Below are 13,410 nucleotides of genomic sequence, written 5' to 3'. Positions count from 1 at the left end.
GCAAGCTCTCTTTGCAGGATCTTCTACTTGCCTATCCTCTGCTCCCCTGCCTTCCCATGAGCCATGTTCTCATTATTTTGGTTCATATTTTACTTGAGTCTGGGGAAATAATGTCCGTGCTCTATTGCTTCCGCAGAACAAGTAAGTGTTTCCATACAGTGAATACGCTGATGTGGCTGGGTGTTGAGCCCAGAGCCTCAACTTGCAAGGCAAAGACTATCACTGAGCTGACTCTCCAATGTGCTAACATTTTTGATCCACATTTGGCTGAGTCTGAGCATGTGACTATGAGGATAACTATTTCCGTTTGCTTTTTCCATTGCTTGTTTTCTCTACTGGTTTCCCAGTCCTCTTTCTGTCTCACTTTTCCTCCCACCATTACTTTTATATTAAAATTACTTCTATTGGGTTCCTGGGAAATTAGTGTAGATTCATCTAGGCAGTGACAGGACAGCATGGAAGGGGACATGCCAGGGCCTAAGAATAAACATTTACAATTTTCCTTACAGTTTCAGAACTAGCAACACATGCTTATGTGCTGTTCAGAATGTGTTGAATGTCGAATGTGACAGAGTGATTCTGTAAGAGAGAAGGAAACAAAGTAATAGAGGAAAAAGTGGCCTGAAATGACAGAAATAGAGTTGTGGGCAGCTCGCATGGCAATTTATGTCCAACACGGAGGTGCTCCTTTTTCTGCATAGGTACAGAACAACCCTAGGGCAGGAAAACTGGGAAATAACATTTGCCAGATTCCAGCCCTCACCCTTTCCAACTGTGCATCCTTGTGCAGAGCATGGCCTGAGCAATTTCCATAAGCCAAGAGAGAACTCAGCAGCAGGAAAGTGTGACCACTGAAATGAGGAGGCCCTGATCATTATGGAAATAACTTTTTACTTTAAACTGAGAATAATCTAAATTGTGAATCCAAGCAAATATGTATCTTCTAAACCAATATTAGGAAATCAAACTCTTACCCTTTCAAATCCGCAGAAGTCTGCTCTTGAAAGCTGGAAGATGAACAAAGAAATGAAACTTACATTTTTATTTGTTTTTCAGAAGGTGTGACAAACCTTTGTGTTTTAAGTCGTACAACAAAAACTCCCTTTGTTTTCTTTTGTATTTCAGCAGACAATTGCCAAACATTAGTGTAGCTTCTCCTTCAGTCTCCTGATGGAAGCTTGTTGCATGCATATAGCTCCATCTAAATATCTCTTCATCCCAGCATTATGCTATCTTTCATATTCTTTCTATATCTTTCTGCCTGAGGAAACTTTCTAGTATCTGTAGTTGGGTCTGGATAAACAGTCCCAACTTCACTTTCCCTTGTTTCTCAGTGGAATAATTTTCAATTGCCCTCTTACAAAAATTCTCAACAGGATTGAATCCAGTTGCATGCACACTTTGGGGGTCTGCTTTCTTTTTAATCAGCTTGCAATTTTATTCGTGTATGAGAACAGCATGACATTTCAATATACCTGCAGAGTATGTAATTACAGTCAGGATAGTTGGCACATCCATCATCTTAGCTACATATCATTTCTTTGACAACACTTATTTTCTGCTATTTTAATATAACAATTAGTTATATAAAATACCTCAAAGCCTTTTGGGAACATATTAACCAATAAATAAATAGACAAGTAGATGGATCGATGATATCTTTCCCATTTCATATGTTAAAAAATTATTATATATTGCACAGCAATAAAATTAGTGCTAATTTCAACTCAGATATCATACAATATGAAGCAAAGAAAAAAGTTGCTATATCATACATCACAGTTTTTCAAATTTTACAATTTTTAGCTCTAAGATACATTAATCATAACTCAATTAAAAATATTTCTTTTTATACCAGAAACTGCATTAAGAGTTATCAATAGACTACAAAGAAATTTTCATACCTGTATGGGTGAAGTGGATGGATAACGAAGATCAGGACTTACAAAAAGACCCAACGAGGTAAGGATGACTAAAAAATGATTTGTTAAAGTCATATCTATCACAGTAAGCCCTTTGCGTTCTGAAGGAAGAAATCAAATAACACTGTAGGTTAGAAACTGTGGGCTCTTTAGTAAAGACATTTCAGAAATACTGAATGAGTTTTAACATTAATGAAATAATGAAGATGAAGGAATCCAGAAAAATTACCATCTTTAAGGACTGTATAGATCATATCTGTCATGTCATACCATACGGTTTCATTATTTTTCCAAAATCCAGAAACGGTTTTGCCTATGTAAACACCTACCATGAAAGAAAAGGAAATTAGAGATAGGCAAGTTTGCAGAGCTCAATTCTGGAAACACAAACTTGCTGTATCTTCCAACCCAGGCCCCTCCATGCTGTGTTAGTCAAGGTTCTCTAGAATTGGACAGAAGGAATATCTATGTATCTCTCTGTCTCTATCTATCTATCTATCTGTCTGTCTGTCTGTCTGTCTATCTGTCTATTTATCTGGAATATACATTTAGTAATCACTAATACAAATTTTGAAATGAAAAAAAAACACATGTGTTTGGGTCATATATATGTGTGTGTGTGTATGTGTGTGTACTACAAACACACACTTAGATGAGAGCAATTAATTAGATTAGTTAGAATGGCACACAGGGTGTAGTCCAGCTAGTCCAACAATAGCTGTCTACCAATGGAAACTCCAGGAATGCAACAGTTGTTCAGTCCACTAGGCTGGGTGTCCTGGCTGGTCTTTAGTACATGGCAGAATCCTGAAAACGTAGGCTCTAATGCCAGTGATGGATTGCACTGGCCAGCGAGGGTGAGAGTACTCAGGCGAAGAACGAAAGCTGCTTTCTCCCATGTTCCTTATATAAAATGCCACAAGAAGATGCAGTCCTGACTACAGGGGAGTCCAGTTGCTTCAAATGATGTCATTAAGAAAAATTCCTCATAGGTATCCGCAGCCTTTCCGGTTCTAGTTAGTCTAGATGTAGTAAGGCTGACAAGCGAGACCAGCCATCATGAATCCACTCCTTGTCAACTCGACAATCATATCTCCTTATGTCATGCTTGCGTTTCAAATGAAACCAATAACCAGGTCTTGTTTATGCCTCACGTGATATACCTTTTCTATCCACAAACACAAACATTATTTACTTAACCAGGTCAAAATTAGGTCTAGCATGCTATACCAATGCCTCTTATATATGCAAGCACATTCCAAATTTTAGAATAGGTACCAATGGGTCTTGTGGAACATTATTTTAATATATCAAAATTTAAATGATAACCACTAATATTGCTCTTGTTTTGAGTCCACTGTAAAACCTTTCTCATTTTTTAAGGTTATTTAGTTATTTGTTTATTACAATTTATTCAGGTGGTATCTCAGCTATAGTCCCTGGTCCTCTCCAAATCCCACTCTCCCTCCCTCTTCTCCTCCCATGCCCCTCCCACAGTCTACTGATAGGGGAGGTTCCCCCCCCCTTCCATTTGACCCTTGCCTATCAGGTCTCCTCAGGTCTGGCTGCACTGTCTTCCTCTGTGACCTGGTAAGGTTGCTCCCTCCTCAGGGGGAGGTTAACAAAGAGCCAGCCACTGAGTTTAGTTCAGAGATAATCCCTGTCTTCCTTACTAGGGAACCCACTTGAACACTGAGCTGCCAAGGGCTGCATCTTTGCAGGAGTTCTAGATAATCTCCATGAATGGTCCTTGGTTGGAGTATCAGTCTCGGAAAAGACTCCTGGGCCCAGATTTTTTGGTCCAATTAAAAACAAGGAAATCATGAAATTTGCAGGCAAATGGTAGGAACTAGAAAAGATCATCCTGAGTGAGGTATCCCAGAAGCAGAAAGACACACACGGTATATACTCACTTATAAGTGGATATTAGACATATAATATTGGATAAACATACTAAAATCTGTACACCTAAAGAAGCTAAGCAAGAAGGAGAACCCTGGGTAAGATGATCTATCCTCATTCAGAAAGGCAAACGGGACAGACATTGGAAGAGGGAGAAAACAGGCAACAGGGCAAGAGCTTACCACAGAGGCCTCTAAAAGACTCTACCCAGCAGGGTATCAAAGCAGATGCTGAGACTCATAGCCAAACTTTGGGCAGAGTGAAGGGAATCTTACAAAAGAAGGGGAAGATAGAAAGACCTGGAGGGGACCGGAGTTGAACAAGGAGAACAACAAAACCAAAAATCTGGGCATGGGGGTCTTTTCTGAGACTGATACTCCAACCAAAGACCATTCATGGAGGTTCTATAACCTAGAACGCCTACACAGATGTAGCCCATGGCAGCTCAGTGTCCAAGTGAGGTCTCTAGTAATGGGAACAGGTGCTGTCTCTGACATGAATTCAGTGGCCTGCTCTTTGATCACCTCCCCCTGAGCGGGGAGCAGCCTTGCTAGGCCACAGAGTAAGACAATGCAGCCACTTCTGATGAGACCTGATAGGTTAGAGTCAGATGGAAGGAGAGAAGGACCTCCTTTATCAGTAGACTTGGGGAGGTTCTTGGGAGGAGATGAGGGAAGGAGGGTGGGATTGGGAGGGGATGAGGGAGGGGGCTACATCTGGGATACAAAGTGAATAAACTGTAATTAATAAAAAAAATTTAAAAAACATACATATACCGGTTCTTTGGGCCCCAAATGACAAAGTAAAATAGTGTCTATCAGTCCAGTAAAGCAATCTCTCTCCCTCTCTCTCTCTATGTCTCTTTCTCTCTCTCTCTCTCTCTCTCTCTCTCTTCCATTCCCCACTTCAATGTGATAACACTCAGAATGGCATCCACAAAGCATCCTTGAACAACAGACTCGCACATTCTCTCTTCAGTTCTCCTTGGCTTATAACATGAATGCTCCTTATTCAATAGCAGGCGCATGCTTCACTGGCTCAAGAGACTTCGCTTAATGAGAAAACCTTGTCTTTCTGGCAATATAACCTTTTCACTCTTCACCCTGAGCACCAGCACCAACTTTTGGGGTCATAAACGTCTCGTAGGAACTAAGAAATTTGCGTTCACTATATACTTTGATGAGTTTCTGAAAACTGGTGTCTGGGAAGAAAACATTCGGCTTCATCTTGACACAGCCAAGACAAATCCATACTTTGAAGTTGAAACTTGCAGCTGCAGACGGAGTCCTCAGGAAGGGAGAGGCGAAGGTTGAGTTAATGATTGATTATTCCTATGTAGAGAAGCCTCCATGAAAATCTGTAAGTTACAGCTTTACAGGGCTTCCAGGTTGACATATACACTCGCGTCCTGGAGATCAATGTTATCAGACAGAACTTTCTGTGCTTGTGAACTGTCTTGATCTTACTCTTGGTACCTCTTTGTTTGGCTGTTCACCTGCATCCTCTGTAACATCGTTGATGCTACCCTTGAAAATGTGCATGAGGGTCTCCCTGAGTTCTGGAAGCAGTCTAACAGAGTATTAAATTTAAGAAGGATCCTTATGGGATCCTTTGATTTAGAGCACCCTGGTTAGAAGCACAGGTGATAACCTGGGACTTGTAACTGGAACCTGAAATAGGAGACAGAGCCATTTTAACTTGTGAGATTTGATGCTGGCCTTGTGTACCTGTTTCCACAGTAGAATTAAATCACAGGATACCCAGTTGGCATCATTAGTAAACATAAAAATTGTTCAGGGTGAGAAATCCATACATTGGATGCCCCAAGTGTTTTAAATGGGGTTCTAAAGAAAAACAGCTGTTTTACATTTATACGCCTTGGATACTTAACAATAATTGGAAAATGCATGTATAATAAGTAAGGTAGTGTCTCCAGAATAACAACACTGATTAATACGTGAAAGAAAAAGGAGACTAGTAGCAACAACCAATCTCTGTCAAGATGCAATAAACTCACAAAGAACAGAGGACAGCTCAATCAAGACAGCTGCCTGTTGGTGATTGGTTACTTGGTTGCTTTTGAAACAAGTGGCTCAGGCTAACCCTGAACTCAATTACTCTACTTCACACTGCCAAGTATCCGGGATTATAAGAATATGCCATCCTGCCCAGATTTAAGTCACCATTCGCCTGACATAAGGCCACAACAGAGGGTATGTCTCCTAGCATATCACACTGGCAAGCAGAAGAGTCGATGAACAATGGATTTTACTCTGTTTGCATGTAGTGTGTTCCTCCACTTAAAACCACCCTCAACGGAAACGAAACACTTCTAACATTCAATCAAACTGTAAACTTACCATTATATGTTGAATTCAAAATAAAGCCAAGTAATGCCACATCATTGGCACAGGGGCACTTTGTCACTATGATATCGATCACATGTGGATACAATTCCATGATGTGCGTCCTATTCATGATAGGTCCAAGACTCCACTGAAGAACAGGCTCTGTGGGAGACACATTTAGGTGTGTAAGTCAAGGCAGCCCTCTAGAAACTGGAACACCACTCCTTTCCTTTAAGTTTGAAAGAAAAACACATAAAAGAAATATTTGTCCAAAGAGGGTAGGGAATATAGTAGAAGTTGGGGAGATGGTTCAGCAGTTACGAAGCTGACTGCTCTTTCAGAGGACCTGGGTTTGATTCCCAGCACGCACAGAGCCACTCAATATTGTCTGAAGCTCCAGTTCTAGCAGATCCAATGCTCTCCTGTGGCCTCCCAGGACACCAGGCACACACCTGATGCACAGACATGTACACAAGCTAAACACCCATAAACACAGTGTATACATGAGTATAATAATACCTTACACTTCATCAGTTAAAAATAAGTAAGGTTTTATTATGGGAAAAAGAAAGAATAAAATTCTCTTGACAATACTCTGGCAAGATCACACTGCTGAGGAACATTTTGGTTGGGAGACATTGCTTTAGCCATACATGGCAAATACATGATCACATGGTCTGTGTTGAGAATTACAACAGCTGATACACAGAACAGGAATATTTGTAATTTAGGGATCTGCTTCTGCTTCCAAAGCACACATTTCCTTTTGCCCCTTTGTGCAATCCCAACCAAACAGCAGAAGATAAATAAAAAGGAGAAGACAGCCAGAGTATAAGCAGAGAAAAGTGATGTTGTCATCAGTGAAAAAGAGACTGAAGCTTCTAGGGAATTGGTAGACGTTGGGAGTAGATTAACAGAAAAAAAAGACCTCTTGGGGTCTTTCATCTTCACAGCTACATATAATGGCATCTCTGGGCTCCCATGCAGGGACACCTCTGCCACACGCCCCTCACCAACAACTTCCATCAGTAAAGGAAGGTCCCATAACCCCTTTCTTCTATCCTTGGCTCTAAAGCCAGAAGAAGCACGTGGCTAAAGCTGCCAAGTTCTTCTGCTTGCTGGGACTGGATCATGGACCCATTGTTCAATTATATCTTCACCAGCGGTCGGGTTTTGATGATTTCCTTCACTGCCCAAGCTTGGCTGTGTAGAGCAGGCTTACCTTGAACTCAGAGATCTGTATGCCTTTGCCTCTTGAGTGCTGGGATTAAAAGGTGTGGTGATGTCCACCACACCTGGACATAAGCTTTTCGTTCATTCCTTTTTACAAAATGTAAGCTTAGATGGGTGGGATCTTGGCCCACCTTCACCACTCTCTGTATGCTATTTTACATCCAGCTTTCTTTAATCTGTTTACCTCCTTGAGCACGAGATGTAGCCTCACTCTTCCTTGTGCTCCTTTAATCCTTGATCATACATTTTGTATTATTTCTTTGCTCAGCTTGAGCCATTTAATCAAAATGTTCTTCATAAGAGTGAGCCACAGTTTAGATGTTTTTAATTTTTTTTTTATTCTGGCACAAACTCTAGAATGTGTTGATATTTTCTTTGCCAATGCAATTAATTTAAAGCTCTTCATCTTAACCTCAGGTAAACCCTTTAGACAAGGGCAAAAATACCAAAATACCACAAGAACAAGCTCTAGGGAACACACTAAAATTCTTTTCCTCTGCAACAACTTGAGCCAGGCTCCTGCAGTTCAGATCACACTTAGCAACAGTTTTCCATGCTTCTAATAGTATGGCCTATTAAGCCCCATCTAAAGCATGCCACTGCTTCCCTAATCCAAAGCCTCCAATCCACATCCCTCCAAACAAAAGCATGGTCAGGCCTTTCACAGCAACACCCCTGTCTCAGCCCCTGTCTCAGGTAGGGTTTCATCACCGAAGAGATACCATGACCACGACAACTCTTATAAAGGAAACATTTAATTGCAGCTGGCCTACAGCTTCAGAGGTTTAGTCCATTATCGTCATGGCGGGAAGCATGTCTGCAGTGTGCAGGCAGACATGGTGCTGGAGCAGCCGAGAGTTCTCCCTCTTGATTGGAAGGCAACAAGGAGAGACTGGGTCACTGGGCATAGCTTAAGCATCTATAAGACCTCAAAGCCTGACTCCACAGTGGCATACTTCTTCCAACAAGCCCACACCTACCCCAACAAGGCCATACCTCCTACTAGTGGCACTCCTTATGGGCCAAGCGCGCAAACACACGAGTCAATAAATGTCGTGACTATTCAAACCACCACAGCTCTGCAAAGTCTCTAAGCCATCATCTGCCTTGTCTCCACTCCTGAGACCCTTCAATTGTCCTGATTAAAGAACAATTCTGTTTCTTAGAAACAAAGACTAGACAGTGATTAAGTTTGGCTGCTGCCAAAGTAAAAGAGGGAAATGTAACCAGTGTGAAGGCCACTGTCAACCTGTGATTGAAGCAGTTTCTGTGCAGGATGGCAGACTTTAATGCATATCATAGGGTCTGTTACAGTCTGTAGTAGATAGGAAACAGTGCAGATAGGATTGTTAAGCCTCTCTCGTGAGCTCAGTGGTGAATAAAAGCTTAGAGCCACACCCTCACTTTTCTCTTTGGCTTTCTCCTTGGCTCTCACTTCCCTGTGCTGCCCCTCAGATCTCTAACCTCCAGCAACTGGCACTGCTCTACTTGATTGCTCCATGAGAAGTGGAGGATTCACCCTAGGCGTTCCCGCTCCCCTCAGCCCTGGCCACCAGGGATCCCAGCTGCTCTGCTGACAACGTGTGCGCTTTGCGCTGCTACTGCTCAGCATCTGCACTGCGTGCGCCTCAGCCCGAGGATGACAGACCCTCTCGACTGTACCGATGCTGCAGTGCCAGTCATGGCCTTTATTGCTGCCATCCTTCCTTCCCAAGAGTCAGGTCTCTGGCTGACAAGCACCTACCACTGGGCTTCTTCTAAAGCACAAGTCAGAATGTATCCCCCTCCTGCTCAGGGTACTCAGTTGATACGGTTTTCCTATAGCCAGTAAAAAGCCCACAATTTTCTCCACAATCCCTGCCGACCTTTACACACTCAGGACACACCAACCATGCCGTCATTGTCCGTGCTTCAGCAAGAAAGAGTCCTCTCAGCTCAAACAGACCAGTCCTGTTTCTGCAAACTGTCATCGTGCTTCTGTACTGTCTCAACAACGGTGAGCATGAAATGTTAACTCAGTATATCTCAATATGTGAGATTTCAGAGTTTCTAACATTTGAAGTGATTCTTAGATTGCTATTTTAATGCTAAAAAGTAGCCAAGTATCAGAATCCTAAAGCCGGTACTGCAATTATCATTGAATTTGTCTATTCCTAAAGTTTAGAGAGCATGAAAGAAGTAAACAAGGTACAATATTTTGTCAGTTTACTTTTAGATATTTTTTCCCTTTTTTAAGGTCTGCATAATCAAATCCAGGACTGAAAACATGCTAGGTAAGCCTTCAACCACTGAACTACACATACTCATACATATATATGAGTATATATATATTTTTTTCTTTTTTTGAGCTTTTTTTCTTTTTATTATTGTCATTTATTACAATTTATTCAATTTGTATCCCAGATGTGGCCCCCCTTCCTCATCTTCTCCCAATCCCACCCTCCTCCCTTGTCTCCCCCAATGCACCTCTCCTAGTCCACTGAAAGGAGAGGTCCTCCTTCCTTTCCATCTGTCCCTAGCTTATCAGGTCTCATCAGGACTGGTTGCATTGTCTTCCTCTGAAGCCTGGCAAGGCTTCAGCCCCCAGGGGTAGGAGATCAGAGAGCCTGCCACTAAGTTTATGTCAGAGACAACCCCTGCTCCTCTTACTAGGGCACCCACTTGGATACTGAGTCTATGCATTACATCTGAGCAAGGATTATAGGTCCTCTCCATGCACGGTCCTTGGTTGGGGTATCAGTCTCTGCAGGTCCCCAGAACCCAGATTTTTTGGCTCTGTTGGTCTCATTTTGGAGCTCCTGTTTCCTCCAGGCTTTCTATCTCCCCCTTCTTTCATAAAATTCCATGTGTTCTGCCCAAAATTTGGCTGTGAGTTTCAGCCTCTGCTTCGATACCTCGATCTAGTCTTTCAGAGGCCCTCCTGTTCTGTTGGCATATATTTTAATTTTTGTTAAGCAAATAAAAATAATCACATGGGGGCTCAAAGTTGATGCTGGATATTTTCTTTAATGGCTCCCCAATTCCTTATTGGGGCAAGATCTCTTACCAAATCTGGGGCTCAGGTCCTGGCTGTTCTAGCTAGCTAGCTTGCCCTTCGACTCCTACAATATCCTCCATCTTTGCCTCCCAAGTTTAATTAATTAAGAGCAATTGCCACATCGGTTCAGATTTCATGGGATTCTTGTGAATCTGAACTCCAGTCCTCAAACTTTTGTAGCAAGTGCTTTATAGACTGAACACTCTCCCAGATTCTTCCCCACTATACTTTGCATCTTGATTATTTCACTCAGCGTCTCCAGCCAGTTCTCTGGTGTGTGTTTATTTCCTCACTTTAATGGCATCTACCTGCATGCTTTTGTTCCTCTCCTTATTTATAGACTCTTATGTTGTTTCCAGCTCATTCTTATCACAAACAATACTGCATTAAAAACAGCGAACAGGTCTCAGGCATAGTCATGACTCTCCTTCATCTAGAATCACCCTCAGTTCTCACTGGATTTCATAACAATGGTGGAAATCAGTTGCCAGGCTTATCTATAGAGACAGATTTCAATTTGTGTATAACATATAATGTTGGCTAGTGATAATTTGTTACTTTTTATAAGGCTACCCAAGCATTTCTTCTATAAAACGCAATTTTTATTTATTTTTAATCTGCAGTCTACATACAATTATATTGGACTGGTATTAACAATAGGAAAAAAAGAAGGTAAGTTTATAAAAGAGATAGAATTTCAGGAATTAATACTATCAGGGCCAGAAACACACCTCTAATCCCAGTAGTTTAGGGCAGAGGCAGGTGGATTCCTGTGAGTTGGAGGCAAGACATCTCTACATGGCACATTCCAGGACAGCCAGAGATATACAGTGAGATCACATCTCAGAAAAAATATTAAGTAATTAACTTCTTGTCTGCCAATGGAAAAACAGAGCTTAAGCATTCATAACTAGTCATGAGCTTAAAGCAGCTAACTTTCTCAAAAGATTTATTATTCATTTATTTTATGTGCACTGGTATTCTGCCTGCATATATGTCTGCATGAGTGCATCAGGTCCCCTGGATCTAGGGTTACAGACAGCTCTGAGCTGCCATGTGGGTGCTGGGAATTGAACCTGGGTCCTCTGGAAGAACAGCCAGTGATCTTAACCACTGAGCTATCTCTCCAGCCCCTAAAACAGATAATCTTTGTTAATAGAAATCAGTTGTTACACTGGTGGTGATGGCACCTGACACTTGGGAGGCTGAGGCAAGAGGGTTATAAATTCATGCCAGGCTGAGCTCCATAATCTTCAGAAAATAAAGCAAGAAAATCTCAACTGTTCTGACTAAAACTGAATGATTTGTTTTGCTGTTGGTTCTCATTAAAAAAAAAAAAAAGACAAAACACTGCAATGTGCAGGTGATATATCTCAGTGCTAAAGCACTTGCTGGCAATGCTTAGGTCTTACAGGCCTAGGTTTAACCCTAAGTACTGCAAACAAAACAAACAAACAAAAAAAACAAAACAAACAAACCACCTAAACGCACAAACGTATCTTTAAAAAATACTATGATGCAATGAACAGTACTAAGATTCAGATCAAAGATGTGTGTGTATATATATATATATATATATATATATGTGTGTGTGTGTGTGTGTGTGCATGTATGTATGTATGTATGTGTATGTATGTATGTATGTATGTGTGTGTATGTGTGTGTATATGTATCCAGGCTCAGTTCCCAGCAACTACATGGTGTCTCACAGCTATCTCTCACTCCAGCTCCAGGGGTTCCAATACCTTCTTCTGCAGTCTGTGAGCTCTCTACATGGTACACGTTCATAATGTGTACACAACATACTCACACACATAAAATAAAAAATACTAAAAATCAGATGTCACTAGCACAGTTAAAAGGTTATTCAAAGGGGATTCATCCCAGATATATGTGTGTATAAACATATATAAAAATTAGAACATATATTCAAATATAGCTTATTTATGTCTATTTATATATGCATTATTTCCTTGCTTGCACCGTGAGGCTGTGATCCTGGCCATCTGGGACAAAGAGCATGTGATTCCAATCTACGTTATAAACTGATGTTTACCTCGGACAAGATCCAGTAGGGTACCTTCAGTATCATAAATGTTTAATCCATCATGCATTGTAATCTTTATTATCCATTGTTCTACCGCTGCGATGTCTAAAATTAAAGGTAAATAACTTTTTATCTGTCATATTGGTGAAACTGGAAGCTATACTAACATTTCCAACAATGATGCCTTCACTTTTACAATCATTTTGACTACATCTATGTGTCAGATTTCATATATTTTTCTGCAAACATTTTTTCTGATAAAATAATGGGAAATAATTATAAAATGTATAATATATACCACAAAAATATATACCACAGCAATGTATCTTAATGCTAATGAGTTTAGATCATAATTTCCCTCTTACAACTATAGTAAGGAAAAAGAAAATCACAAACCTTTTGTGAGGCAAAATAATATTCTTTTAAAGTGCCTGTCAAAGAAAAGCACAGGACCTGTGGGGGTGACAATTCTGAGTTTGACCAGAGGCAAGGAAGAATTAACAGGGTTTCTCATGAAACTAGTCCCCATAAATGAGGCAGAAGGAATACTTCTAAACACCTCACACAAGCCAGTTTTACCCTGACACCAAACCATGAAACAGAAATCTCCAGCCAGCATTCCTGATGACCCTTAAGACAAAATATCCTCAGACAGAGACTAGCATAGTGGGAGCTGAAGAGATTGCTCAGTGGTCAAGAGCATCAGCTGCTCTTCTAGAGAAGATCCAGGTTCCCTTCCCAGCAGCAACATGGCCAGCACAGCCATCTGTAACTTCAGGGGTTCAAACATGCTGTGAGATCTGTACACACATAGTGTATATGCATATTTGTAGAAAAACGATGTACACAACTACAATAAAAATAAAGAAATGTTTTAAATATTTATTTATTTATAAATATTTAAATAAATATTCATTTATA

The 13,410-nt window shown here is 40.9% G+C and overlaps 1 protein-coding gene across 1 annotated transcript in view; it reads right to left on the bottom strand.

The window, feature by feature from the left end:
* Positions 1-13,410, bottom strand: part of Catsperb (cation channel sperm associated auxiliary subunit beta) — a 124,386-nt gene that overhangs the window by 82,137 nt on the left and 28,839 nt on the right. The window contains exons 5-9 of the mRNA XM_060388452.1: positions 12,499-12,594; positions 6,185-6,334; positions 2,152-2,247; positions 1,905-2,023; positions 975-1,007 (exon numbers count right to left, since the gene is read on the bottom strand). Coding sequence (XP_060244435.1) covers positions 975-1,007; positions 1,905-2,023; positions 2,152-2,247; positions 6,185-6,334; positions 12,499-12,594 — 494 coding nt within the window. The remainder of the gene's footprint in view (positions 1-974; positions 1,008-1,904; positions 2,024-2,151; positions 2,248-6,184; positions 6,335-12,498; positions 12,595-13,410) is intronic.

The sequence above is a fragment of the Meriones unguiculatus genome, chromosome 7 (assembly GCF_030254825.1).
Source record: "Meriones unguiculatus strain TT.TT164.6M chromosome 7, Bangor_MerUng_6.1, whole genome shotgun sequence".
Lineage (NCBI taxonomy): Eukaryota > Metazoa > Chordata > Mammalia > Rodentia > Muridae > Meriones > Meriones unguiculatus.
The sequence above is the reverse complement of the archived record's forward strand: the minus strand, read 5'-3'. Positions and strand labels throughout refer to the sequence as shown.